The sequence below is a fragment of the Patagioenas fasciata genome, chromosome 5 (assembly GCF_037038585.1).
Source record: "Patagioenas fasciata isolate bPatFas1 chromosome 5, bPatFas1.hap1, whole genome shotgun sequence".
In the NCBI taxonomy this organism is placed as follows: Eukaryota; Metazoa; Chordata; class Aves; order Columbiformes; family Columbidae; genus Patagioenas; species Patagioenas fasciata.
This window is the reverse complement of record NC_092524.1, coordinates 3,047,460-3,071,899: the sequence shown is the minus strand read 5'-3', so window position 1 is coordinate 3,071,899 and position 24,440 is coordinate 3,047,460. Positions and strand designations below refer to the sequence as shown.

General features: G+C 38.3%; 1 protein-coding gene across 7 annotated transcripts in view; it reads left to right on the top strand.

Annotated features, from left to right (window-relative positions):
- Positions 1-24,440, top strand: part of PPFIA1 (PTPRF interacting protein alpha 1) — a 53,068-nt gene that overhangs the window by 13,161 nt on the left and 15,467 nt on the right. For 4 of the 7 annotated variants that reach the window (XM_071808794.1, XM_071808793.1, XM_065838010.2 and 1 more), the window contains exons 3-20: positions 5,457-5,558; positions 6,802-6,966; positions 7,387-7,461; positions 7,938-8,039; positions 8,280-8,501; positions 9,270-9,416; positions 10,328-10,462; positions 11,505-11,588; positions 12,159-12,290; positions 14,517-14,579; positions 15,770-15,849; positions 16,110-16,242; positions 16,886-17,109; positions 17,757-17,991; positions 20,573-20,602; positions 21,350-21,501; positions 22,244-22,416; positions 22,804-22,897. In XM_071808794.1, the coding sequence (XP_071664895.1) occupies positions 5,457-5,558; positions 6,802-6,966; positions 7,387-7,461; positions 7,938-8,039; positions 8,280-8,501; positions 9,270-9,416; positions 10,328-10,462; positions 11,505-11,588; positions 12,159-12,290; positions 14,517-14,579; positions 15,770-15,849; positions 16,110-16,242; positions 16,886-17,109; positions 17,757-17,991; positions 20,573-20,602; positions 21,350-21,501; positions 22,244-22,416; positions 22,804-22,897 (2,348 nt within the window). The remainder of the gene's footprint in view (positions 1-5,456; positions 5,559-6,801; positions 6,967-7,386; positions 7,462-7,937; positions 8,040-8,279; positions 8,502-9,269; positions 9,417-10,327; positions 10,463-11,504; positions 11,589-12,158; positions 12,291-14,516; positions 14,580-15,769; positions 15,850-16,109; positions 16,243-16,885; positions 17,110-17,756; positions 17,992-20,572; positions 20,603-21,349; positions 21,502-22,243; positions 22,417-22,803; positions 22,898-24,440) is intronic. The other 3 variants (XM_065838009.2, XM_065838005.2, XM_065838008.2) reach the window with 1 other exon arrangement.

The following is a 24,440-nucleotide window of genomic DNA, read 5'->3' as shown; positions in this document are numbered from 1 at the left end:
TTCTTAGACCTGAAAGAAATAACTGGATCAAATTTTCTCACTTGTTCAAACAACTTAATGTTCTCTTTCCTTTATTTCACAGACCTACAAATAAATTGATTTAGCACTGAAGAAAATAGGATGCAGCTGTGGCTTAGTTTGGATTTCCAGCACATTGCCAGATATTAGTAGTGTATGTGACTTTTATTCACTGTGTTGTATGTAGGTGTAATTAACGGTGGAGTTTGGAAGATGCTCAGAGGTTGACACGTGTACCTTACAGTGCAAAGTACGTTATATACATATATATATATATACACTTATATATATATATATATTTATATATAAAACCCTCTGTGGACGAGGGTTTACAGACATTTCAAACTGTTCCGAACCGGCAACAGGGAGTTTCATTCCAGAGCAATTACATTACGCAACTGTAAACAATTTAAAAACTTAATTGCCCATTTAGGATTGAGCGGTGTTAAAGACAAAGCCTAGACAGGTCAATCCAAGACACACGCTTGAAAGAATACTGTGCTAAAAAAGAGGGCTGGAATGAGAAAAACTGACTTGCTTTTCGTGGTAGCCACTGAACGTCAGCAATATGCACTTGGGTGTTTTCATGTAGAGCTACAGTTTTTGCTAGAGAGGAAAATAAAGATGAAAAAGGCATGTTTTTTGAGTCAAGGAAAAGACAGACTTCTGAGAGTTGACCCAAAGCGGCATTAAACATTTTAAAACATCTCAATGCTGCTGGTGGGAATGTGGGCATTTTTTTAATAGTAGATAAATCTGCACCTGTGTTTTAGTAGTGGTCCTTTGGGTTATAAAACATGCATAAGGAGAAATAGGAAAGGAGGTTGATACGTTAATTATATTATAAGCTACAGTGTGTTCTCCCTCTGGCTGGTGATTTAGATCTAGTTGGAAAAACCTTCCAATGCTCTAAAATGCAAGAGTTTGACATAACCATATTTTAATATTACTTTAAGTATTTTCTTAAATTCCTTAAATTGGAGTTTTTGAGAACAAGAGATAAACTTATCTCATAGAACTGAATCTCTTAATGCTTGAAATGAGTGTTACGTTTCCAGGTTAGCAAATTCAGGCTGCTTGATACTGGAAATTAATTTCACTAGGTGAAAAGCAAAAGATTTTTCTTTAGACTTCTTCAGCCTTTCCATCTCTCTGACATGTGCTAATGGGAAAGGTCCATCTGATTTATTACAACGAACAAGCAAAGCACAGCTTGTATGGGTGGGTGTTCTGGATTTGTTGCTGTTAACATGTGTTCCTGTGTTTTCTTGGGAGGCTGGACTTAATCATTAAAACATGTCAATTCTTTTCAGCTTTAACTCTAAATACCCTTGAATTATTTCATAAATCTGACTGTTAGCTTAAAAAAAAAATTAAACAGGTGTGACTTAATAGGTGCAAAAATTTGCTTGCTACAAACTTTTGGATATATTTGGGATATTGGTCACTATGTGCTACCTAAACCTCTTTGGTTTAAAATGAAGTGGCTGTGAAATACCCTGTTAAGCTTAGATATTAATTTTTCTTTGATTGCCTTGTGTGAGATTGCACGCTTCTCACTTTCTTGCATTTGGAATGATTGAGGTTTATATGTAATATAAAAAAATAGTGGAATTTATCTCAGATTCCCTCGATTTCTCATCCTATGGCCTGTACTTTCCCCAGTCGTTCTTGTCATGTTCTCTTCAGCTTCTCAGCTTTTTGAGTAGTTTGATATGCAGGCTACAGAACAGAATGTTAACACTAAAACGCAATATTATGTGGAGATTACACAGATAAATTCTGCTCACATATTAAATGTTCCTAATGATGCAGCAGTTGCATTTTTGTCCTTATATTGCCAGAAGATATTACTTTTAAAGTATTTTGAATTTAAAGTGTTTCTCTTTTATATCTCTTTGTCCTTTAAATAAACTTTGTGGTTGTCTTATTGCCTGTAATCCGTGAATCCTTATGCACTCAGGACTGATGTTGCATTTTATTGTAGAATAGTTTTATTCCTTTTCGCTTGAGCAAATTCCAAGTAAACTTCCAGTTCTTTGTAGAGCATCCCTAGTACGCAGCTTATGGTTAACAGACTTTCAGGAATTATATGTGTTTCCTTCAGGTCTTTTCCCAAGTCAAATACTGTCTTTCCTGCTATGTAGTATTTATTGGTTTGTGATGTACTATCCATGGAACCTATAAATTACGCTTTTAATAAACGTGAAGAGAACCTGTTCCCTGAAAACCGATGTTCCTGGACTGAGATGTCCCACATAATCAAGTGGCTCGACACTAGTTGATCCAGCTTTTGGGAGGATGTTTATGTTGTGACCTCTCAAATACTAAAGGCTTGAAGGTCAGTTCTGGAGGTTGGTACAGAAGAAACACCACTATTGCTTTAAAAAAAATCATTAAGTTTATGGACAAATAACTCCCCAGAAAATGTATTAGTGAACAACGACAAATTTAGCATTTTGTTGAGAGTATATGTTTCTGGCAGCAAGTGTGTCATATTTGGAATGACTCAGGTGGTTCAGAAAGTTGCTTTCTTCAGAGAGTATGGGTGTGTGTTAGTAGGTTCTGATCAACAGGGGACATTTCCCTGGTGCATCTGGCACTCCGACTGATTCTTCTAAGTGCTTTAAAGTGCTTATTCTGAGCCTCATTCTTGTCAGTCCTCAGAATCGGGTTTTTATGATTTTGATGACAACCAGAAGCAGAGCAGGACCTTGTCCTGATGTTCTCCATCTCCTCCTTACCTACAGAAAACTAACACAGCTTTGCAGATAAGTAGAAAACTCTCTCAAGGTTTTTCTTCTTCCTTTATTTCTTCCTGTGCATTCATCTAATACAAGAAGAAATTATGAGACGACTCAAACTTTTTTGAGATGGCAAATAGTTTCTCTCCTTTTGAACTGCTTGAGGAAATCACCAATTGTTTAGCGGTGAAGGTGAGTTTTAGGACTAGAAAGGACACGTCTTTTGGCAGTGTCAACTGAAACCAAGGACATTGAAATGTTCTTTATTAGGCAGCTTACGGGACTCAAAGCAACTATATTTTGTCAAAACAAACAGCGAGGGAGGTGTTACGCAATGCCAGGAATACGTGTCAGTCTGTTTATGCAGCAGTGATTTAAATCACTGTGTGCATTGTTCTTTTTTTGGGTCGTCTGACAGCGCGATGGTTCGTGTCATGATATATTTGCTCCGCAGTTTCTGTTTGCGCAGAAGCATGCGATGGAATAGAACTGGATGTGCTGTGATCGTTAGAAGAGTCAATAGGCTTTTAAATATACAGCTGTGTTTCAGAAGGTGAAGCTCGTAGATGCCTTAGATAAGAAAATGTATATTAATGTGGTGCTTTTAAGTTGAGAAAGGATGATGAAACTCTGTGTCTGGTAGTCTTTACTCTTTTATGCTGCTCTCAAGACTTGAGATATAGACTGGAAAAATACAGACTGTTCCATATCAGTCCCATGGCCTTTGGAGAAATATGTCACGTTGATACTTGTCGATTTAAATGGTGGAATTTTGAGGGGTTTTTAATGGTTTTGAAAAGGGCAAAAGCACCACCAAGAAAATAAGTTCAGATCGAACTCTTTTGCAAATACTTTATTAGTGCTTCTAGTAGTTTCAGTAGAACTTAATTATCAAAGAAATAAAGATAAGGAGGGAAGGCCTATGAAGAACCATAACATTGGAACTGCATTCTGGTTCGCCAAACCTTGTACCGGAGCAAAAGGGAAATACTGCAGTGAAATATTAATGTTAGTGTAATCATTAAGAATGTTAAAGAAATCAGTTTTTTCCTAGCAATTGAAAAAAGAGATTAAGACTATTTTGTAGTCATTTGCTGATTAACGAGGGGATCTATGCTGGATCTTTTTTCCAATGAGCAGTTTTTTATTTAGGAGGAGAACTTGTGGAGGTGGATTCTGCATGTGTGCTGGTGGTATTACTGTCTTTTTAGAGCAGCCTTTAAAAGCCAAGTACATTAGTACGTCCAAAGGATTTCACTGTAGGTACATGTTGCACAACAGTGTTTTTTGTCATTTCAATCGTGTATGTTTTAGGGTAAAGTTTACCAAATTAATCTGGGAACTTGCAGACAATGTCTTTTGACTATTCCTGTTTGTTTTAGCCATGTGTTAGAATTTGTAGGCATGCTGGCGTAATTAGGTAATGTGTCCTTCTGGTTTTAAGCACGTCTTTTCCGTCACTTTAATTTTACTGCAAAACAGCTCCATCTTAAGCTTTTATTCGATATGTAGCTCCAGTCTATGCAGCAGCATATCTCGCAGAGTTTGGACAATTCGGAGAAGCAGCGTTGGTGCACAGTGTGTTTCCACGCCTGTTCTTAGCTACCGTTTGTCTTGTCCGGATCATCACCAGCTCATCTGTACTCATTGACTGTTTATTAGGCATGACTCTTGTTTGTTATTGTGTTATCTTTATTTTAAACAGTAGCAAAGACTAATTTATTTACTAGCATTTCGATGTTTTCCTATACAAGTGCTTCTGAAGTGTTCACCAGCATTGGAGTGACCAATGTGTATTTATTTTCCCATCCTGAGTTAGGCTCAGTATTTGCAACTCTACACCACATTTATAAGCATCTTCTATCCAGAGTGTGCTCACTGCGTTGACAGCAAGTTTAAATGGCTTTTATGTTGAATATTTTTAGTGAGGATGTTGATAGAGTGGAGATAATTAAGGATGTAGCGGCTCTTCAGATACTCAGTACAGTTGTGTCCTGATAGGAACCCACAAATTTAGAAATATAGTATTTAAATCTGACTCATCTCAATGTTGAAAAGTGTTCTGATGGAATTAGCTTAATTCCTGTTCCCTGATGACTTTTCAGTCACTATGCTATTTCACTTCAGTTCAGTATTGTTTGGTGAAAGCTTTATTTGAAGGGCAAACCTTTTGGGGCCTTTGAGCCCGAGGGTTCCACCTCTAGAACATACCGATTCTAATCCTCCCAGATTTCTAGTGGGAGGATTCTAGGGCCATTTCAGTTCCCTTCTGTGAGGTTTGAAAGTAGGTACAAATGAAATCCCTGTAGGTCGCTTAAGTAGATCAATAACTGTAAAGACTGGAGTCCTCTGGTTGTGAAGCTTCAAAGATGCTTTATTATTATGAAGTAACCTGTACAGTAACATAGTGCATTACAAAGAGGTTTCTCACTTTACTTACTAGGGATATCCCAATTCAGATAATTGCATAGAGACAAATGAATTCTCAAAAGCCAAACATCTTTTATCTTTACGTTTGCAGTGTAACGGTTCAAGTGTGTGGAGTTAAGCCTGCTTAGCATGACTAATACAACTGGTTTGAGTTTAGACATCTGAAATGAATACTTCAAGAAATCATGTCAAGTGTTGGTATGAATCTGCTCTCACTATATCCGGATATTTGATGTGTTTATATTTCTGTCTGGTTTATTTCAGGAATTTGCAGCGCTTACGAAAGAGCTGAATGTGTGCAGGGAGCAGCTGCTTGAACGGGAAGAAGAAATCGCTGAACTGAAAGCAGAAAGAAATAATACGAGGGTTCGTTCTATGCCTTCTCCAAGATTACTATTGTTAAAGCGTCCAACTACATGGAGAAAAACATTAAATGAAAAGCTAAAAGTATTTTTTTCCCTGATATTGGCATGCTAATCCCCTTGAAAGTGTGAATATGTGACCATGAGCCAGCACTGGGCCCTTGCGGCCAAAAACGCCAATAGTACCTGGGGTGGGTTAGAAGGGGGTGGTCAGTAGGTCAGAGAGGTTCTCCTGCCCCTCTGCTCTGCCCTGGGGAGACCACACCTGGAATATTGTGTCCAGTTGTGGCCCCTCAGTTCCAGAAGGACAGGGAACTGCTGGAGAGAGTCCAGCGCAGCCACCAAGATGCTGAAGGGAGTGGAGCATCTCCCGTGTGAGGAAAGGCTGAGGGAGCTGGGGCTCTGGAGCTGGAGAAGAGGAGACTGAGGGGGGACTCATTCATGTTTACAGATATATAAAGGGTGAGTGTCAGGAGGATGGAGCCAGGCTCTTCTCGGTGACAACCAGTGATAGGACAAGGGGTAATGGGTTCAAATTGAAACACAAGAGGTTCCACTTAAATTTGAGAAGAAACTTCTTCGTGGTGAGGGTGCCAGAGCCTGGCCCAGGCTGCCCAGGGAGGTTGTGGAGTCTCCTTCTCTGCAGACATTCAAACCCGCCTGGACACCTTCCTGTGGAACCTCAGCTGGGTGTTCCTGCTCCATGGGGGGATTGCACTGGATGAACTTTCCAGGTCCCTTCCAATCCCTGACATTCTGGGATTCTGTGTGTTGATTAAAAAGTTTGGAAGCTTCTGCACAGCCCCAAATACTGCTGTGCAGAATGGGGAAAAGCTTGTAAGGCCACACTGCTCCTGTCATTCAGCTTTTTTGCTATTAAAGTTTTGTAATCGTACAACACCCAAAATCAGCAGAACAGAGCGGGTGAGCTGCAGTGATGCCCCAGCCCACAGAACAGCTGCTCCCTCATCCACAGCATTTCCCACGTGCGCTGATGCTTGAAACTGAGAAGACCTGCTTAAGTAAAAACCTCATTTAAAAGCTAGACTGAAATTGAGAGGTAGGAAATGTGTTAGTTCTGATATAACTTCTAGCATGGCTAAAATGCTACAAACAGGTCCTATGCTTGATGATGTGGTAGTTGACTGCCAGATTTGAAGTTTAGGACTCAAAACTCAGTGTTTTAGGAGGCAGAGTTTACTTCAGCTGTGCCAAACACAAAAGACGTTGTTCCTTTGTTGTTGTAGCTATTGCTGGAACATTTGGAGTGTCTGGTCTCCCGGCATGAAAGATCCCTCAGAATGACTGTTGTGAAGAGACAAGCTCAGTCTCCAGCAGGAGTTTCTAGTGAAGTAGAAGTTCTCAAAGCACTAAAATCTTTATTTGAACACCATAAAGCCCTTGATGAGAAGGTAAGAAATACAGTAACTAACATCTTGTCCTGTGCCCTCATTTTGTGTGGACCATGCGGTTGTTCAGACTGAAGTTCTGTCTCTTCTTCATTGTAAATAAACAAAAAACATACTCACTGTGTGCCTTACAAAAGGAAAGGCAAATTCTGGATCTATTTAATTCTTGCCTATATGTACAGGTCATGTTGAGACACAATTTCCTTATGATGAAATGGAAAAACTAGATTTTAAAATATGCATTGTTTATTTAGAAGGTTTTTATTGTATGTGTTGTAATTAGTACTTAAGGTTAAGCAGGTCTCCAAGTGGAGTGGAAATAGTCTCGTTTACTGCCTGAAAGGGTATGGCAGCATGGCAATAAGTGAAATTGGTTTCTTTTCAATGTGGATGATTTCAGATTATTTCAAATTACTCTTTCAGGTAAGGGAGAGGTTACGAGTAGCACTTGAAAGATGTAGCTTATTGGAAGAAGAACTAGGTACTACACATAAAGAGGTAGGTTTCTTTTTTTAAATAAGTCCTCACGTGTGCATTGTGGCTGTTTTAGTCAATATTTATACACAGTAATTAATTAATGTTCACTCTCACTTTTTTTTGGCCAAAAGAGAACAATAATTATTAATGTAGTCACTTTGAAAGAGCAGGAACAACAAACAACAAAACAACGCCCCCCAACCAACCACCAAACAGGAACAACAAAACAAATGAGCAAGCTGCCCATCACCTCTATCCCCCCAAACCCAACAACAGTGAAACCCCAACAGAACAACAAAAAGAGTTCCTGTGGCTTTAAAATCAGAATTTTTGCGTTGCAATGGCATAAGTGTTTGAGTGCCTGTTCATGTTTTATTAATACATACCTTGCGGTAGAATCAGTAATTGTTTTGCTCCTTTGCTTTTGCAGCTGTTCCTTATAGTATTAGTGAGAAAGGAATTAACTTGAAACACGTGTGTATAAACTTTTCTTTTAGTTAATGATTCTGAAAGAGCAAAATAATCAGAAGAAAACACTTCCAGATGGGATGCTGGATATAAATCATGAACAAGAAAATACACCGACTACAAATGGGAAGGTACAGCTGTTTACTTTTTTTAAACTGATATCTGATTTTTTTTTTAAATTATTAGCTGTAATATTTTCATTTTAAACTATAATAAAAGACAATGAGTTATTTAATTAAAAGTGTCAGTTACAATTTCAATTTTTGCAGTTTGTCCAACAATAAATTTATCTTGGGGGGGTGTTTACAGGTAGGTAACAAGTGTTTTTTTTCACATTTCTGTGTAACATGCATTCTTTCCCTGTTTTATAGCGATCTTCTGATGGTTCTTTATGCCACGATGAAAACCTTGCTAAAGTGTTGGAGCTGCAGGACGTCATAGACAAGCAAAACAAAGAACAGACACAAATGAAAGAGCGTCTTACGGCTTTGTCGAGCAGAGTAACAGAGCTGGAAGAAGATCTTGACACAGCTAGAAAAGACTTAATAAAATCTGAAGAGATGAATACCAAGTTACAGAGAGATGTACGAGAGGTGAGGAGCAAACTGTCAAAATTTGGGTAGTCACAAATGCGATTGCTTTGTAACATTTCGGTGTCATTGGTGCTCAGTTCGGTTTTTATGTCTTTGGTGTGATAGGTGAGAAGATTGTTTAGACTGTGATGGTGCCATGTTTTGTTTAAAAGACCAGTTGCTTAAAACATTCATCTTCAGATTTAATCTATGAATAGCTATATATTTTGCAAATATATTAAATTATAGATTTAGCATTGTGAACCTTAACATGTTCTAGAAAAGGTGCCTGATCTTACCGTAAACGCCACGCTTTTTCACGGAGACTGAATTTTCTGCTTTTAAAGAGGTACGTGGTTGAAGAACCACTTTGAGTGGTGTGATTAACAATTCCTGGTACCGATCAGCCACTGATCCCAAGGTCCTGTGTATTGTGTATCGTATCCTTACTAAATAGAAAGGGAGCTTAGTTAAATCCGAGAATGTTCTGACTATCCCCAGGAAGTAAAGATTTGCTATGTTTATGCCATTGTAAAGGTAAGTAGCATATCTGTGGTGTAATATAATAAAGACCCATCTTTTTAAGCAATCACCATTGCTTAAAAAAAAGCCAACCCAGACTTTTAAACCCAAGTGAGACTATTCTTTATACTTCAGTTTTACTGAGAGATCTAACAAAGTCTAAATTATTTATGATTATTATTAGTTTTGGTTTGTGGATTTTCTCTCCCCAGTTTGATCAGTAAATGATCATCTGTCATATTCTGAATTCTGTCTTGTCTTGCACAGACTATGGCCCAAAAGGAGGACATGGAGGAGAGGATCACGACTCTTGAGAAACGCTACCTCGCCGCACAACGTGAAGCGACATCTGTGCATGACCTCAATGATAAACTTGAAAACGAAATCGCCACTAAAGACTCCATGCATCGACAGGTTGTAATTTGAAAGAAGATAAAGTACAATTTCCTCAGCCTAAAACTAATGGAAATAATTAATCTTCATATTGTACTAAAGCACTTTGCTTTTAGGAAGATAAATGTCAACTGTGATGTGCTATTGTTAGCGATTGTTTTTCAGTAACTGGAGGAGTGTATTGTACAGAGTTTTACTCTGGAAATGAAGGTGGGACAGTTTATGGTGCAGCAGGGCTGTTGTCCCTATTAATTGTGGATTTTCAAGTTATAATATGTGTATCCACGCATCTTTATTTTCATGTGTGAGAATTACTCATTCCAAGCTAAAACAGTTTCTAAATTTTTGTGGTGCGTAGTGATTTCTTTATAGCCTATAATAGAAGTCAACCTTGCCTTACTGTGGCAGGAAATTTGATGTATGTTTGACATGAATTAGTCCAACTTAAAACCAGAAATTATTGTTTAGCCAATCACTTTGTAACCCGAGGAAGCCAGACAACTCTTAGTCAACAAGATAAGTCCCTTTTAGTATAATTTTTAAAATACATACTTTAAATCAAAATGGTAATATGCATAGTGTTGTTTAAAATATGAAGGAATTTTTTTTCCTTGATATAACTCAAAGTCTTGGAACAGCCTTGGCACTGAAAATTTGCAACTTGTTCTATGCTGCTTCCTATGCTGTAACTGAGTTTATTTGGTGATGTAGTTGCTTTCAGAATACACAAAATCACCTGCAGAAAAAAAAACATGTAGAGAAGTTTTTTCCTTCAATGAAGGGGCTGATGCCACAGCTTTGATTTTAAAACCCGCTCTGGGCAGTTTGTTCTCTGCAGTCTAGTAAAGGCATGAATCTGTATCCTTCCTTTCCTCTTTGAGAATGAATCGGTATTTTAACCCTAAACGTTTGCTGCTCGCAACCCTGTGTAGAGTGAAGATAAGAACCGGCAGTTGCAGGAGCGACTGGAACTCGCTGAGCAGAAGCTGCAGCAGACGCTGAGGAAAGCGGAGACGTTGCCGGAGGTGGAAGCTGAGCTGGCACAGAGAGTTGCAGCCCTGACAAAGGTGAGTCCATCAGGCAGTGTCCTCAAGACTCTTCTCTGTTAGCATCCTGCTGCACAAAATCTGTTCTTAAAGTGTTTGTGTTTCCCCCAACTAATTCAGAAAGTTTCTCCTTGTTTCCTGTGCTTTCTGTTCATCTCTCTGAATGCATTCTGATATTTTTAATTTCTGCTCTTTGCAACTTCCCCAGGTTTTCTGTTAACTCAGTTATGTTATGAAAATGTCTCTGAGTTATTTTGTTGCTTTTGATGAAAATTCATTCAATAATAGGCATCAAGTCTTCTAAAACAAAACTATTTCTGAAGGGGGAACCCAAATCTCTCCCACTGTTAACCAGCTGAGGAGTGGGGGGAGACAGAGAAGTGATGGTACTTGCTAAATATTAAGATTTTTAGAAGGCTGCAAATGGGATAATGAAGTCTGAAGAATTACATGTAGTAACTACAAATGAGCCTTTTCAAGTGCGTGTGTGTTTTCTTTTAAAGTCTTAGTTTCATTTCTTTCCCTGTTATCTCTCCTGTCCCTAACTGGCTCTTTAGTCTGACCTTTTGTCACCTGGGAGCTCTGCTGCTAAAGATGCTAAAGTGTTGGAACTTACCACCAAGCTTAGGAAGGTAGAATTTGTACCTTAGTCCTTGTTTCTGCTTGCTGCTTTCTGCTTTCTCATGGTTACTAACAAAGGGTCACATTGTCTAGGCTTAGCAAGGAAAAGCTGAAAATGCACTTAGTTTTTATTTTGGGGTTGGTTTTGTTTGTTTTCTTTGTAATTCTTGGGGATTTGAATGAAGTGCTGTTGCAAGCTCATTTGCAAATAGTAGTTGATTCATGGTACTTAGGGGTGAGAGGCTTCATCATTTTGTTACTTACCATATCGACTCTTACTGGGTTCTTTTATTGACAGAAAGGCATCTGTTCTGCATCGTGTATTACCATAAATGGCAGTTGTGCAAAGCATGTTAGATATATTATCGTACTTCAGTGTTTCTACGCTTTAGAAACCTTTTTTTTTTTACAAAAATATATAATTTTGTGTTCAAATTGACAGGCTGAAGAGAGACATGGCAATATAGAAGAACGGCTGAGGCAGATGGAAGCGCAGCTAGAAGAGAAGAATCAAGAACTGCAAAGGGTACTGTGCATATTTTTGGCAAAGATACAAAGCTGAAAGGAATAGTTGAATCCCCTTCATGGCTGCCCTCCATTCAGCAAAGCTGGTTTGATTTCTCTTCTCTAAAATAAAAGCAGAGTTGAGGCTGGCTGATAGTTGGGAGATTTGAGCCGCTGTACCTTAAATCCCAAGAAAAAGCTGAAAGTATCCGAGGAAAGTTTGAAATATGTTTGGAAATACCTAATTCCTAGTGATGCTTTCTGACAAGGAGACAGAACGAAAACTCGTTGAATTAAATGACTATGGAAAAATTGCTTCCTAGGTTATAAATAATGGAATTGGTTCTGAAATCTGAGTGTAAGCTCAGATTTTCAAGCTTCTGATCTTGGAACAGTTATTGAAGTCTTAAGTGTCGCTTATACTCCCTTACAGAGTCATGGGAGTACATGCAATACTCTTTATTCCTTTGGAAAAATATTTCTATTAAGGAGAATGCGTTTGGATTAAAGAAAGCTTACTGTTTTTACAACCTGAAAATTGTTATAGGTCTTGTAAATTTTAATTGATTTCAGTAGCTTTTGTGTATCTCAGGCTAGACAGAGAGAGAAGATGAATGAAGAGCATAATAAACGTTTGTCAGAAACTGTTGATAAGCTTCTGTCTGAATCTAATGAAAGGCTACAGCTGCACCTCAAGGAAAGGATGGCTGCCTTGGAAGATAAGGTAACAAGTCACATCCTGGCATATACATTAATTCGATGTTCACCATTCTGTAGTGATTTGTGTACTTTGCAATGTGTCTGTAACTTCAGTAAATAATTACTAAGGCCTTATGGATAAGCAGTTTCTCTCAAGGCTGTTTTCTAGTGTGGATTTCGAAAATATGTTCTGAGAGTTCTGGGTTTTTTGGAGGTTGGCCCTACAATGTTGAGAAGGCAGCTTTTAAGAAGCTTTATCCCTCTTAGTGGACTGGTGTGGGCTGCGTAAATACATTCATCCACTGTAATACAGGAAGTCTGAAGAGTTAAGACTAGAACTTTGACCTCTCCAGTTTCTTTTATTTCCTGCTGGTTCTGTCTGCAGTTGCCCTGACTCATAGTGGCATTTTGGCACGTTGAAACAACCTTGTGTGTTCTTCCCTGATAGATCATTTGAGGCAGGTTATATGATGTAAATGTTCTCTGTGATGCCAGATCACATCCCGGAGCCTTCCCCTGGATTCAATTCATCTTCTAACTTGTGACATACTTGACTCTGCTTTTGGATCTAGGTCCTTGCAGATTTTTCTTCCTTGCACGTCTTTGAGGATTCCCTTATTCTGCATAGCGGTGTCTTCTTAAGTAGCACATTGCTTGATGTTGACTTCGAATTGGTTTGTCTCAGATTAAAAAAATACTTCGTTTCTTTCACTGGAGGGTGGAATGACCATCTGGGGAAATGTTTCAATGAAAGCCGAGTGGCTTTTGTTTTAAAGCCGTGGTAATAAAACGCCTCAGTTGCAACATATAATGATGTATTCAGACTTTGGTAAATTTTGACTTTCTCTTACATTCGTGTCACCTCAATTCTCGTCCCTAAACCATCAGTCAGGTATCTGACGTGTCTCTCCAGAATTCCAGAACTGTGCTTCCCTCAGTTCATTACAAAGATTTAGTTCATTCTTTTCCCCGCTTTTGCATTCTCAGAGCTGAGGGGGATCAGGTGCTGTAGAACAGATGTGGGTCCTGCTGATCCCCGTCCTTTGGGTTAATGATAAAGGTGCTTATCATCTGGCATCCGAGGCTGCAAACTCGGTCTTGTGGTTTTTACTTAAAGTCACTATTTGCAGGATCACCAACTGCTCCTAATACTTCAGGAATTCTACTTACGGGCCTTGTTATGATGTCAGCAAGGTTGTTCTAATGGTCTGAACTGCTTGAATATTGAGAGCGAGGGTCTTAGTGAATCCTGACCACCTTTTACCCTCCAAACCCTGACTACATTCATGAATAATGAGGAAAATCTAGTTTTCCTTCCCTCTAATAACAGCTTCTAGACAAGTATTCTTGCTGTGGCTTCCAACTCATTCTTTTATGATAAATTGGGAAGAAACATGCAGGTAAAAATTTAAGCCTTTTTTCTGATGACTGGGGCTTTTTTCCTGGCATGATTTGTGTGTTCGCATGTGAAATTTCACTACGCGTTTGATGCAAATCATAGGATTACTTACGTCAAGGAAATGTGTTCAGCAGAACTTCCTGGCAATGGTGGAAAAGGAAAAGAAAGTGACCCAGTTATAAGTTTCCTATTAGAAGACGGAATCTCTTTTTTTTTCCCTTCTTGGCATTGCATCCTACAGTCAAGTACAATAGCTGAAATTCCTTCATTGTTGTAGCTCTCAAATGTTTCTTAATTCTCAGATGATCTTTAGTCAATTTTGAAAGTGCTTTTAGTAAAGATGTTGTAGTAACCATAAGTATTTAAATGTACTGGAATTGTTTAGAAGTCATAGTATACCTATAAAAATGACAGCTCTGATGTTAATAAAGGCACATAAGTGAGGCAGCGTTGCAGTTCTGGAGGTGCAGTACATCCAAGACATTACTGTATAGCAATTTTGTAGGTTAGGCAAGTGAAAAGAAAATTAAAACCTAATGATAACAGCCAGTAATGCCTTAGTAACCACTCAGTGAATTACTTGGAATTATTTTAGCCCTCTAATTATTCCTTTTTTTACCAGTTTTGTCAAGTGGAGCTTTAAAAGGCTGGTATTGGTATTAAATTTTTATGGAACTTGTACTATTACTAAAGACTTGTACTATTACTATGGCTAAACCTTCAACTATAATCAAAGTGAAATAATGTTTGCAATAAAGCATCTGTGACTTAAGGTGCATCTGTGTAGCATTGACTGCAAGTTTGTGATGCTCATTTTGGTTGTGGTTTAATTTGTGATATGTTTTGTTTTAGAATTCACTTATCCGGGAAATTGAACATGCGAAAAAACAAATAGAGGAACTTCAGCATGAAAAGGTATGATACACATTTTTGAAAACACTATAATTGCTGCTTAGCGGGACCAGATTTGAACACCCCCATAAAACTTAACATTACCTGGTCTGTTTCAAAGTAGGGGGCCGTTATTGCTCGTTTTATGGCATAGTGTGCCCCAGTTTATGATGATTTTATAGGCAATATGTAGGTTTTTTTACTGAAAGACTTAACACGCTTCTGGATATGCGGAGTGGCTGAATATATTGGAAATCTGCCAGAGTTCGAAGATTGCATAGAACTTTTACACTGGTTGTACGTGTGACCTTGGACAGTAAAAAGAAAAGAGAAATACTTTCAATATTGGGTATTTTCCCGTAAGTTTTTTCTTAAAGCATTTGGGTATCATGAAATGCTTGTTGGAGCGATAAAATTTTTTTCAAGTTTGAAGAATTGGTGGGCAGGGACAGAAATATTTATTAGGCTTGGCTGTTCCTTTGCAATAGCAGCTGCCTTGGTGTTTTGCTTGTCCTGGACCTAAGGAATTCCCTTTTTGAATAACAATGGTGGGGCCTTTCATTTCTTTGCATCCTTAAGCAGTGGCGATTGATTTTGTTCCGAAATAATACGTGTTACTGGTTATTAAATCACAGGTGAATTGCATCTAGCAAGTAGTGAGGCCAAACTGTCTCAGCCATGCTTCTGTAACAAAATGAAGAATGCGTTCAGAATATTTTGCAGAATGTGCTTTGAATGTTTGTATGTGTAGCCAGCAGTTTCCACACAAGGCACAGATGTTCATCATCAGCCACTTTTTATTAGTCTTTCATTGTTTTCTCATTCACTGGGTTTCTCTGCTGTTAAATTCTGTGTTTCTGGAGCATGTAAGAACGTCCAAGTTAAAAGTGAATGCACTTTGAACCTTTGCACAGAGCTTAAAATCTTGTTTCTTATTCAATATTATCCTTAATTACAGTGAGGTTAGTAATATGTGAATCTCATTTGTAGCTGTATTTAAAATACACATTCTCATTAATTAGAGTCACAGTGTAGAGAGGTGACAGGATTATTCTTGGATATCCTTTTGCGATGGTGCAAAATAGCAAAACTTTCAACATTTTACATCATTGAAGGGTATGTTCTAAATTCTGTTATTTCTGAGTTTCATGGAAATAAGATCAAAAAACTAAATATTCATTTATATTGTGTATTTTATCTATTTATTTTTACAGGATCAGCTGGTATTAAATGTTGAAGCATTAAGGGCTGAAAATGACCAAGTGAGACTCAGAGCCACATCACTTCATCACAGGTACCAACACTTAATTGTATTGTATTGTAATCGTATATTTAAAGTCACTTTGCTGAATGTAATTTTGTCTCTTATAACTGAAAATACTTTCGTTATAGCAATGAAATATATATTTTTTATAGAGCTTATAAAACAGCTTTTATACTGCTTAGAAAAAAGTGGCACTGGTGGGACGACAGGAGTCATTTGGGTGGATATTTTTGTTTGTTTCCACCTTCCCTGTACCTTTGTTAAGGATCAAATGTTGGTTTGTGTTCTAGCCGACCAGATTTCAGATACCCGATGGCACCTTCGTCTGTGGCCGACAGTCACACCGACTCCTATGGCACCTCAGCAGTGTTAAGGCGGCCCCAGAAAGGACGTTTGGCAGCTCTCAGAGATGAACCTTCAAAGGTAATAGAACTCTGAAATTAATAATAATAATAATAATAATAATAATACTTTGTCAACAAAATAGATGAGATGAGGCTTATCTATTGCAAGGACTACGTAGCACTAAACTGCTAGATATATCCAATTTTACTAACTGATGCACAGCAACTAGACTTTTTAATTGTTAGCAGATAATTGTAAAATTAGTATTTTGAAGGCCAGTTTGTATTAAGTGTGATAAGCTTGTAAAACATCATTTTAAACAGTCCTAATACACTAATCTGTTACTGTTCTGCAAGCAATTTTAAGTCCCTTTCGAGACATATGACTTCTGATTATGTCAAGCTGATTCCAAAATTCTCATTGGATTTGATACCAAAATTCTACTGTAATTTAGGGTTTATATAGCCAAGATATGTGATGTTTTAATGTATTCAATGGGACTGCCCATTTTTAAATTTCACTGAGCTGTAAGATGCAGACTTTTCTACATTATAGCTTTTTTTTTTTACATTTCTCCAAACATTGCCATCTTGATGGATGCATTCAGCATGTAAGTGGGCTATTTAAAAATTACTTTAAACATCTTGGAAAAACAGTAGAAATGTCACATTTTTCCCATTGGAGTTTGGACTTTCTTTCAAATTTTTCATAATTCTTGTAGGTTCAAACTCTGAACGAACAGGACTGGGAGCGAGCCCAACAAGCAAGTGTGTTGGCCAACGTGGCCCAGGCGTTCGAAAGCGACGTTGACGTGTCAGATGTTGAGGATGACAGGGAGACCATATTCAGTTCCGTTGACCTCCTGTCACCCAGCGGTCAGGCTGATGCTCAGACTTTGGCCATGATGCTTCAGGAGCAGTTGGATGCAATCAACAAAGAGATCAGGTATGGTCTGCCTGCTCTTACGATTTTGGTTACTCAGAAAATGGTGGCTGCCCATTGAGTTTCCTGGCGGGGCGGTTGACAGAAATGATTGGTTTGTTTATGGCCAAGTTCTCTTTTCTGGTTCTTTGTCTTCAGTCCTGTTAATGGAAGGGTTTGTACATTACTAGTTTGGCAGAAACATCTGCATGGTGGCAATAGCAGGAGTGTTCACCAGTTTTTTGAGTTTGGATTACAAGATTTTTTTTAGTGTAGCTGTTTCACTCCTTTCTAATGCTTGAGTTGCCCATTCTGTTTCTACTGTACTTGGTTGAATATCATAGAATCATTTCGGTTGGAAGAGACTTTTCAAGATCATCAAGTCCAACCATGACCTGACTCTGGCATTAAACCGTGTCCCTAAGAACCTCATCTGTACATCTTTTAAACCCTTCCAAGGATGGTGACTCCATCATTTCCCCGGGCAGCCTATTCCAATGCCTGACAACCCTTTCCATGAAGAATTTTTTCCTAATATCCAATCTAAATCTCCCCTGGTGCAACTCGAGGCCGTTTCCCCTCATCCAATCACTTGCTACTTGGGAGAAGAGCCCAACCCCCTCCATGCTTCAACCTCCTTTCAGCTCTTTGAATTTTGGTTTTTCTTTTAGACTTATACAAGAAGAAAAGGAGAACACAGAGCAGCGTGCGGAGGAGATTGAAAGCAGAGTGGGTAGTGGCAGTTTGGACGCCCATGGCCGATTCCGGTCCATGAGCTCCATTCCTCCTCCCTATGCAAGTGGTTCACTGGCTGGTTCTTCCCCTCCTGGCAGTGGCCGCTCCACCCCGAGGCGGATTCCGCACAGTCCAGCTCGGGAAGTGGACAGACTAGGTATCATGACACTGGTGAGTATCCATTAGCTTAAATTTTCTGCAGGAGTGTTCCTTTTCTTTAGGAAATTGTTGTTTGATTTATTTTCTTTTTTATTCCTCCCCCCGCTTTTTTCCTCTTCTTACTCAGCTGTATTTTTCCTTTCTCTAGGTTTTCCTACTGCTTCCTTTCAACTTCTGTAAAAAGTGTAAGATACAGTCATAATGATTAGGAAAAACATTCAGAGCTCAAGTCTCTTATTTGGTGAATATCTCATGCCTAAGTATTCCATCTGTTGTTACGGTCTTTCTTCTGACTCCTCTTTCTAGAAGAAATGTTTTCTTTTCAACGCCTGGTACAGCAACCAGTTTCTCCCTCTGCTTTGAACTTGATTTTTAGCAGTCCACTATTCCACTAATTCAGTTAAAAAGTGATTTGCGTCTATTTTATCAATCTTGAGAGTAGTGGAGGTATCACAGCTGTTTTAATGAGCACTGCTGTTTTGGTTTAGCCTATTAAGACCGGCAGGTAAAAGAAGTGTCTGTTAGACCTCAAGTGGATGAAATAGCTTGGGCTTAGCACTTCAGTGAGCAGAGAAAGATGGATCCATTCTTTTGACATTAATACGACTGCTTAGAAAAATTACTCCTTGTGGGAGCCGCTTTATGCACGTGAGCCTATCTCTAAAAACAACATACAAGTTCTCCACCTTTTTGTTTTTATGTAAATGTTAAGCAAACCTACCAGTTTCTCATATTTGGAATACCTTTCTCTAAGGGGCATCTTGGATACAGGTATTTATTTGCAAGCACCCTCCAGGAAAAACTCCTTCTCTACCTTAGCTCTAGGTACATTACTTTGTCTCCAGGTTTGCATATGTGTGGAAATTGTACTTACAAGTTGTACATGCAACACCATACTTATTATACGTTATTGCATTGCACCACTGCATCATGTCCATACGATACCAAACAGTAGACAAGGAATTCTGTCCAGCACTGCAAGAGCAGGTGGGCTGTCAATGACTGACTCAGCTCATTTGAGTCTCGTACTTGTCTTTAAACACTCCTGTATTTCTGCTGATTCCTTCTGCCAGCTTTTTAAAATGTGTATATATACCAAAAGGTCTGTTTTCATAACAAGGAATAATTTCATCTTTCTTGCATTTAAAATGAAAAAAAAAATATCAGCTGTAGCCATATATCCAGGATCAAACACACTTCTATAGAAACTAACACGTTTCAAAATGTCGACTGCTTTATATTCTGATTTTTCACAGTAACAAGTAGTTAAGCTACGTTCTTCTCTTACAGAAAACCATACACAAATTTAGTAGCTATTTTCATGAAAACCAGGTGAGAAGAATGTGTGGAAATCTAATGTAACTGAATAAAAGTAAAAGAATTACATTCACTTTAGGTCATAAGAATTGTGACTCAAAAGCACTTGACCCATTGTTTGCAGTTGCATTTGGCATTTTAGTGCCTTCTTGATTTGTGAAAGCGTGAAAACAAGCAGCTATGCCTCTAGAATTCCAGAACAAGAACTTTCTAGGAACTGTTGGAACGGCTATTATGAATTGTCAGACTTGAATGAGTTCTTATGGGGTTTTTGCAATGTTTTAACATAAAGTTTTTTGTATTTATGAGCACGGTGGCAACATTAGCTCAGTGCCAGCTGCAGTAGTGATCTTAGGCAGTTCAGTTTCAGCTGAAAACACCCACGATTAAAATGAATTAAAAAGCATCAACGTGATAAATCGAGAAACCCATAGCTCTCTTCAGCAGCTCTTGTGGACAGTTTTCATTCCATATGGTAAACATTTTTATGGGTTGTCAGATTTCATAGATCAATGAGTCTGCTGTGCTTGGAGGAGCGAGTAGATGATCTTTAAAGGTCCCTTCCAACCCACACTCTCCTGCGATTCTGTGAACTTACAATTTATTAACATAGCACTCTACAACCACTCTGAACACAACTTGACATATTAATGCTTCATATTTGCATGTATTCTAAATTAAAAAAAAAGTGATTAGAAGTTGTCATCTTGGGGAGGGAAGCAACAGTCTTTTGAAAGATTTTATTGCCAAATACATTGATAATTAGAGAACAAATGATCTCAGTTAAGCTGTTGTCAGCATTGGTCTGAATAACTGGGGTTGCTGCCTCGCTCTGTGTGCTGCACATATGGGAACATCTGGAAAGTGAGATTCTGTGGCTTCTGGAGTGGATGGAGAATAAAATAAAACCGGTGGGAAATTCTTCCTCAAACATTCCTGCATTTTTAAACTTAGTAAAAAGCGCAGAACACTGTTAGTGTGGAGAAATCAGCTATTGCTGGCACTTTGTGTCTCACCATTATTAAAGTGCGGGTACTTTTTACGCACTGGACAACCAACCATAAGCCTTGATTATTTTTTTCCTTCCCTTTCCCCACTTCAGGGGTACATTGAAGTAATCTGTGATTTGAAGAGTATTTGGACTCTGTGCTGTTGCTGTAATTGTTATTTATATTCTCCCTAATGTGTTTTGTCTGTAGTACTTGTCTCAGTCTGTGCTACAGTTTGCAATAAATACAACTTTCCCAAATTTCTTTTCTTTGCATGCATCTATCAGCCTAGTGATTTAAGGAAACACCGTAGAAAGGTAAAAATCTTCAGTTTATTTACTGGTGTGCTCCTTCATCTCCTTCCCTGGCCCCAAACTCATTAATGGATAACAGGAACATAAAAGAAACCATTTGTAGGGTGACCCTATAATCAGGATTATATGCTCTTTGATATCAAATGTAAATGGTTTATCATCTGAAGTGTGGATTTCTGTTTGTTTTGCTGGTGTGGGGGACTGTTGTGTTGCTTTCTGTTTGTAAACGGCTTTTTGTTTGCAAACGCTATTTTGCTGTTTTTCTGGAACAATATTTAATTTTAAAGAGCTGGTAGTGCACACACAAAGAAGGCTTAATTTCTGTGATTCAAACTTGGAGATAAAGCATAGCCACAGGTATATAGAAACTGACTTCATAGGATTGGTAAACTTACTAATCATTGTCTAAACACATAACAGTGAGAACCAAAATGGCTTTTTTTACAGGACCCTTCAGCTTAGGCTGAAGTTGGGTTTATTAGTTTTATGGTGCTGAAGACATTACTTTAGTTGATAGCTCTATGAATGAATAAAAGATGAGCACTAGTTGCTCATTTCAGTCACTGAAGGTAACAGAAAATGCAGAAAGATGTCAAAAAATAGACACCTGCAGAATGGTAAGCGCAAGAGCAACCCTTTAACACTGAAATAATTCATTTTTCCTTTCAGTGTTTTGTATAGCATTGACACTGCATTCATGTTTTTGCCTTTCCAACGAACCCCTCAAGTTTTCATTCGTTTTTCCATTAGTCTCCGGCTTCTAGAGAAGAGGTACGAGATGATAAAACCACCATCAAATGCGAGACGTCGCCGCCTTCTTCCCCGCGCTCTTTGCGTTTGGACAGAGTCCAAAAAGGAGCTTTGCACACAGTGAGCCATGAAGATATCAGGGACATTAGGAAGTAAGTCAGGCCTATCAGGGTATCAGAATCAAATCCTAAAGCTGCAAAGCTGTTCAGTTTATAGGATTTTACTCTAGATATTGAAGTGTTTTTCAAAAGGCAAGATTATGAGCACATAATTGGGTGACTGTGTTACATAAAAAACAAGAATCCAGATCTTGTTGATGATCAGAAATGGCTTTATAAGAATTCTTCTGCTCTTCAAGGTCCGCATTAAGTTTGCTTCATGTTTAGGAAATGAAAAATGTACAATTCTGATCTCTCATGGGTTGGAATTTAGCTATAAACTTCAAAATACATTGCAAAATAACCATCACTTTGATTGAAAAATGGGTTGGTTTTGGATTTTTTTTGAGCACTTAAGTATCTGGGGTGGATTCCACTCACGTATTTCAAACTTCCATTGGCTGCCCCAGTTTGTCAGGAACTGGAGTTGTTGACTGTGACCTCTCTGAATTGAACTTTAAACAGTTTTATTTCTTAAAGAATTGATGTGTAGTTCTATGCTATAATACATTTATATATTTCTTGTGTGATTTAGTTGCTTCCACCGATTTTTCTATTTAATGATATGTGTTTTAGTAGACAAGTTTGTTTTCATGACTCACTAAAAGCTGAAATTAGAGCTCATTAGTGAGTTACTCAGTGCACTTGCACAGAAACCCAAACTTGTCTTTCGCTATGTCATGCTAGTGAATTTGTTATATCCGTGCTCCTTTATGACTGCTTTTTTTCGATAAAGTTCAACAGGTTCGCAAGATGGGCAAACAAGTAATCCCAGTAGCAGCAATAGTAGCCAAGATTCCCTTCATAAAGCCCCCAAAAAGAAGGGGATCAAATCCTCCATTGGCCGCTTGTTTGGCAAGAAAGAAAAGGGACGACCTGGACAAAGCAGCAAGGAAACACTAGGACAAGGTTGGTGGGTTTTGCTTGGTTGGTTTTTGTTTCTTTGGCTTTTTTTTTTCCACAGTAAGAGAGTGCAAGACTGAGTTTTCTGATGTGTATATCAGTATGTGCGTATTTATAACTGATCATTTAGATTGTGTACAGGATTTTTTGGAACTAGTGACACTGTATCTTCTGGTAGGTCCTTTTATGTTTGCCTGAGACTTATTGAACTGTTATGGCTTGTTTTATGAAGCAAAAATTTCAGCTGTATCTCAGAAATGAAAGAGACTTTTATTAGTAGTGACGCCAGTCATATTGTAAAGGATTAAATACTTTTTAGGAGAGCACTGGTGATTTTTGAGTTCTAACTGGCCAAAATGGAGAAGATAACAAGATTGGTATTTTATCTTGTAGTTGGCATGGGAGAAGCTGATAGTTCCTCTCAGGATGCCTTAGGCCTCAGCAAGCTTGGAGGTCAGGCAGAAAAAAACAGGAAAATGCAGAAAAAGTAAGTTATGAAATACTTTTAATCCTCTGTTGTTAATATATTGCTTTGTTTAAATTTCTTGGTTCGTTTTGGTTTTTGTTTTGTGTGTCTTCAGAGCATTAATAGTAGCGGAGGTCATGGTAAGTTTGAAACAGACTTCAGTGCTGAAAGCTGCAATAAACAATGTTGGAGATAAAAGTAGATTCTGATCAAACCCTCCTCAAAACTTTGTTCTATTTCATACCTGCGTTGAGTTTAACTCATTTGCAAGATCTCCCAAAGTTGTCTTTGGCTGCAAAAGCATTGACAGAGTGAAAGGCTGAGATGTTCTTCTCTACATCCTTCTCTGTGCATTTGCTGCTTCCTTTCTAGCAGGTGGCTCTGAAAGTCCAAGAAAAACTTGAGTTTAACGTTCACCTTTGAGTATCTATTGAATGTTCCCAGGCTTAGAAGAGATGAAGGAAAGACCATAATAATAGGTGCAAATATATATTGATGCTAGTAGAAATGTTAACTTGATGTTTATGTGGTAATACAGGAAACAGTCAAATTTATGTGAAGTAGGATCAAGCATTCTTTGCATTTTTGCACCCAAAGCCTTGAGCTTTTGTTGCTTCTGTTCAGCTGCATTTACTGTGTCAAAAAACTGACCAAAATCAGACCCATCTTGTGGGTTTTTTTTACTTTTGAGGACAAAATACTTAATGTTGCAAAGAAACCATGCTGGTTTTTCTCTTTGTGCGGGAGATTCCTTGTGGTACCTGAGTTCTTTCACCAAATAATAATAATAATGGCTGGTGGCTGCTAATGAAAACCAGCAGGGTGTTGGTTTGCAAAGTCAGAATGGAATGTGGGTTTGTTTGTATAACAGAACGCTCAGCTGTTTTTCTTCAGACTGTTCCACTGAAGGCAACCGAACATCATTGTGATCTGGTATTTTCCCCTTTGTACAGGGCTTTAAATGCATAGCACATCTTGGTTGAATAAACAGTTTTAGCCTGGTCATATCTATATAGTGGCAGGCCTTTGAACAATATAGATCTTAATACCAGCAATAAACTTCCTTCTGGAGTAAATCTATAGCGGCTTGTTTTAACAAATGCGAGAAATGCAGCTGCAGATAAATCATGGCTTTTCTTTGTAAACATCCTGCCTTTCAAATACTTACTGCTATTACTTAAAATATGCCTCGTGCTGCGTGTTGGTTGCTTAAAAGGCACGTGTTTGTATCAGATAAATGAGAAGTTTTAGACTGAAATGGCCTCGCCAGGCTATTAAATATGGATACATCCTTATTCACAGGAAGGTATCCATGATTCAGGTATGAAACAAGACCGTGGTGATAAATATACCTATCACAATGCTTAGTTTTATTTCTCTTTCTGCTGAGGGCTGTGAATTTCCATGAGAAGCAAATCTGCTATGATATTTAAAAAATACCAGCAGTATCCTTTTAATCCGGCTGTTCCAGAATCCCGGCAGGTACTGGGGACATGGGAAGGGACATTATCACAGCGTCCCGGATCCCTCGCTGCCTTCTCCAGATGCTCCTTAGCAAAACGAA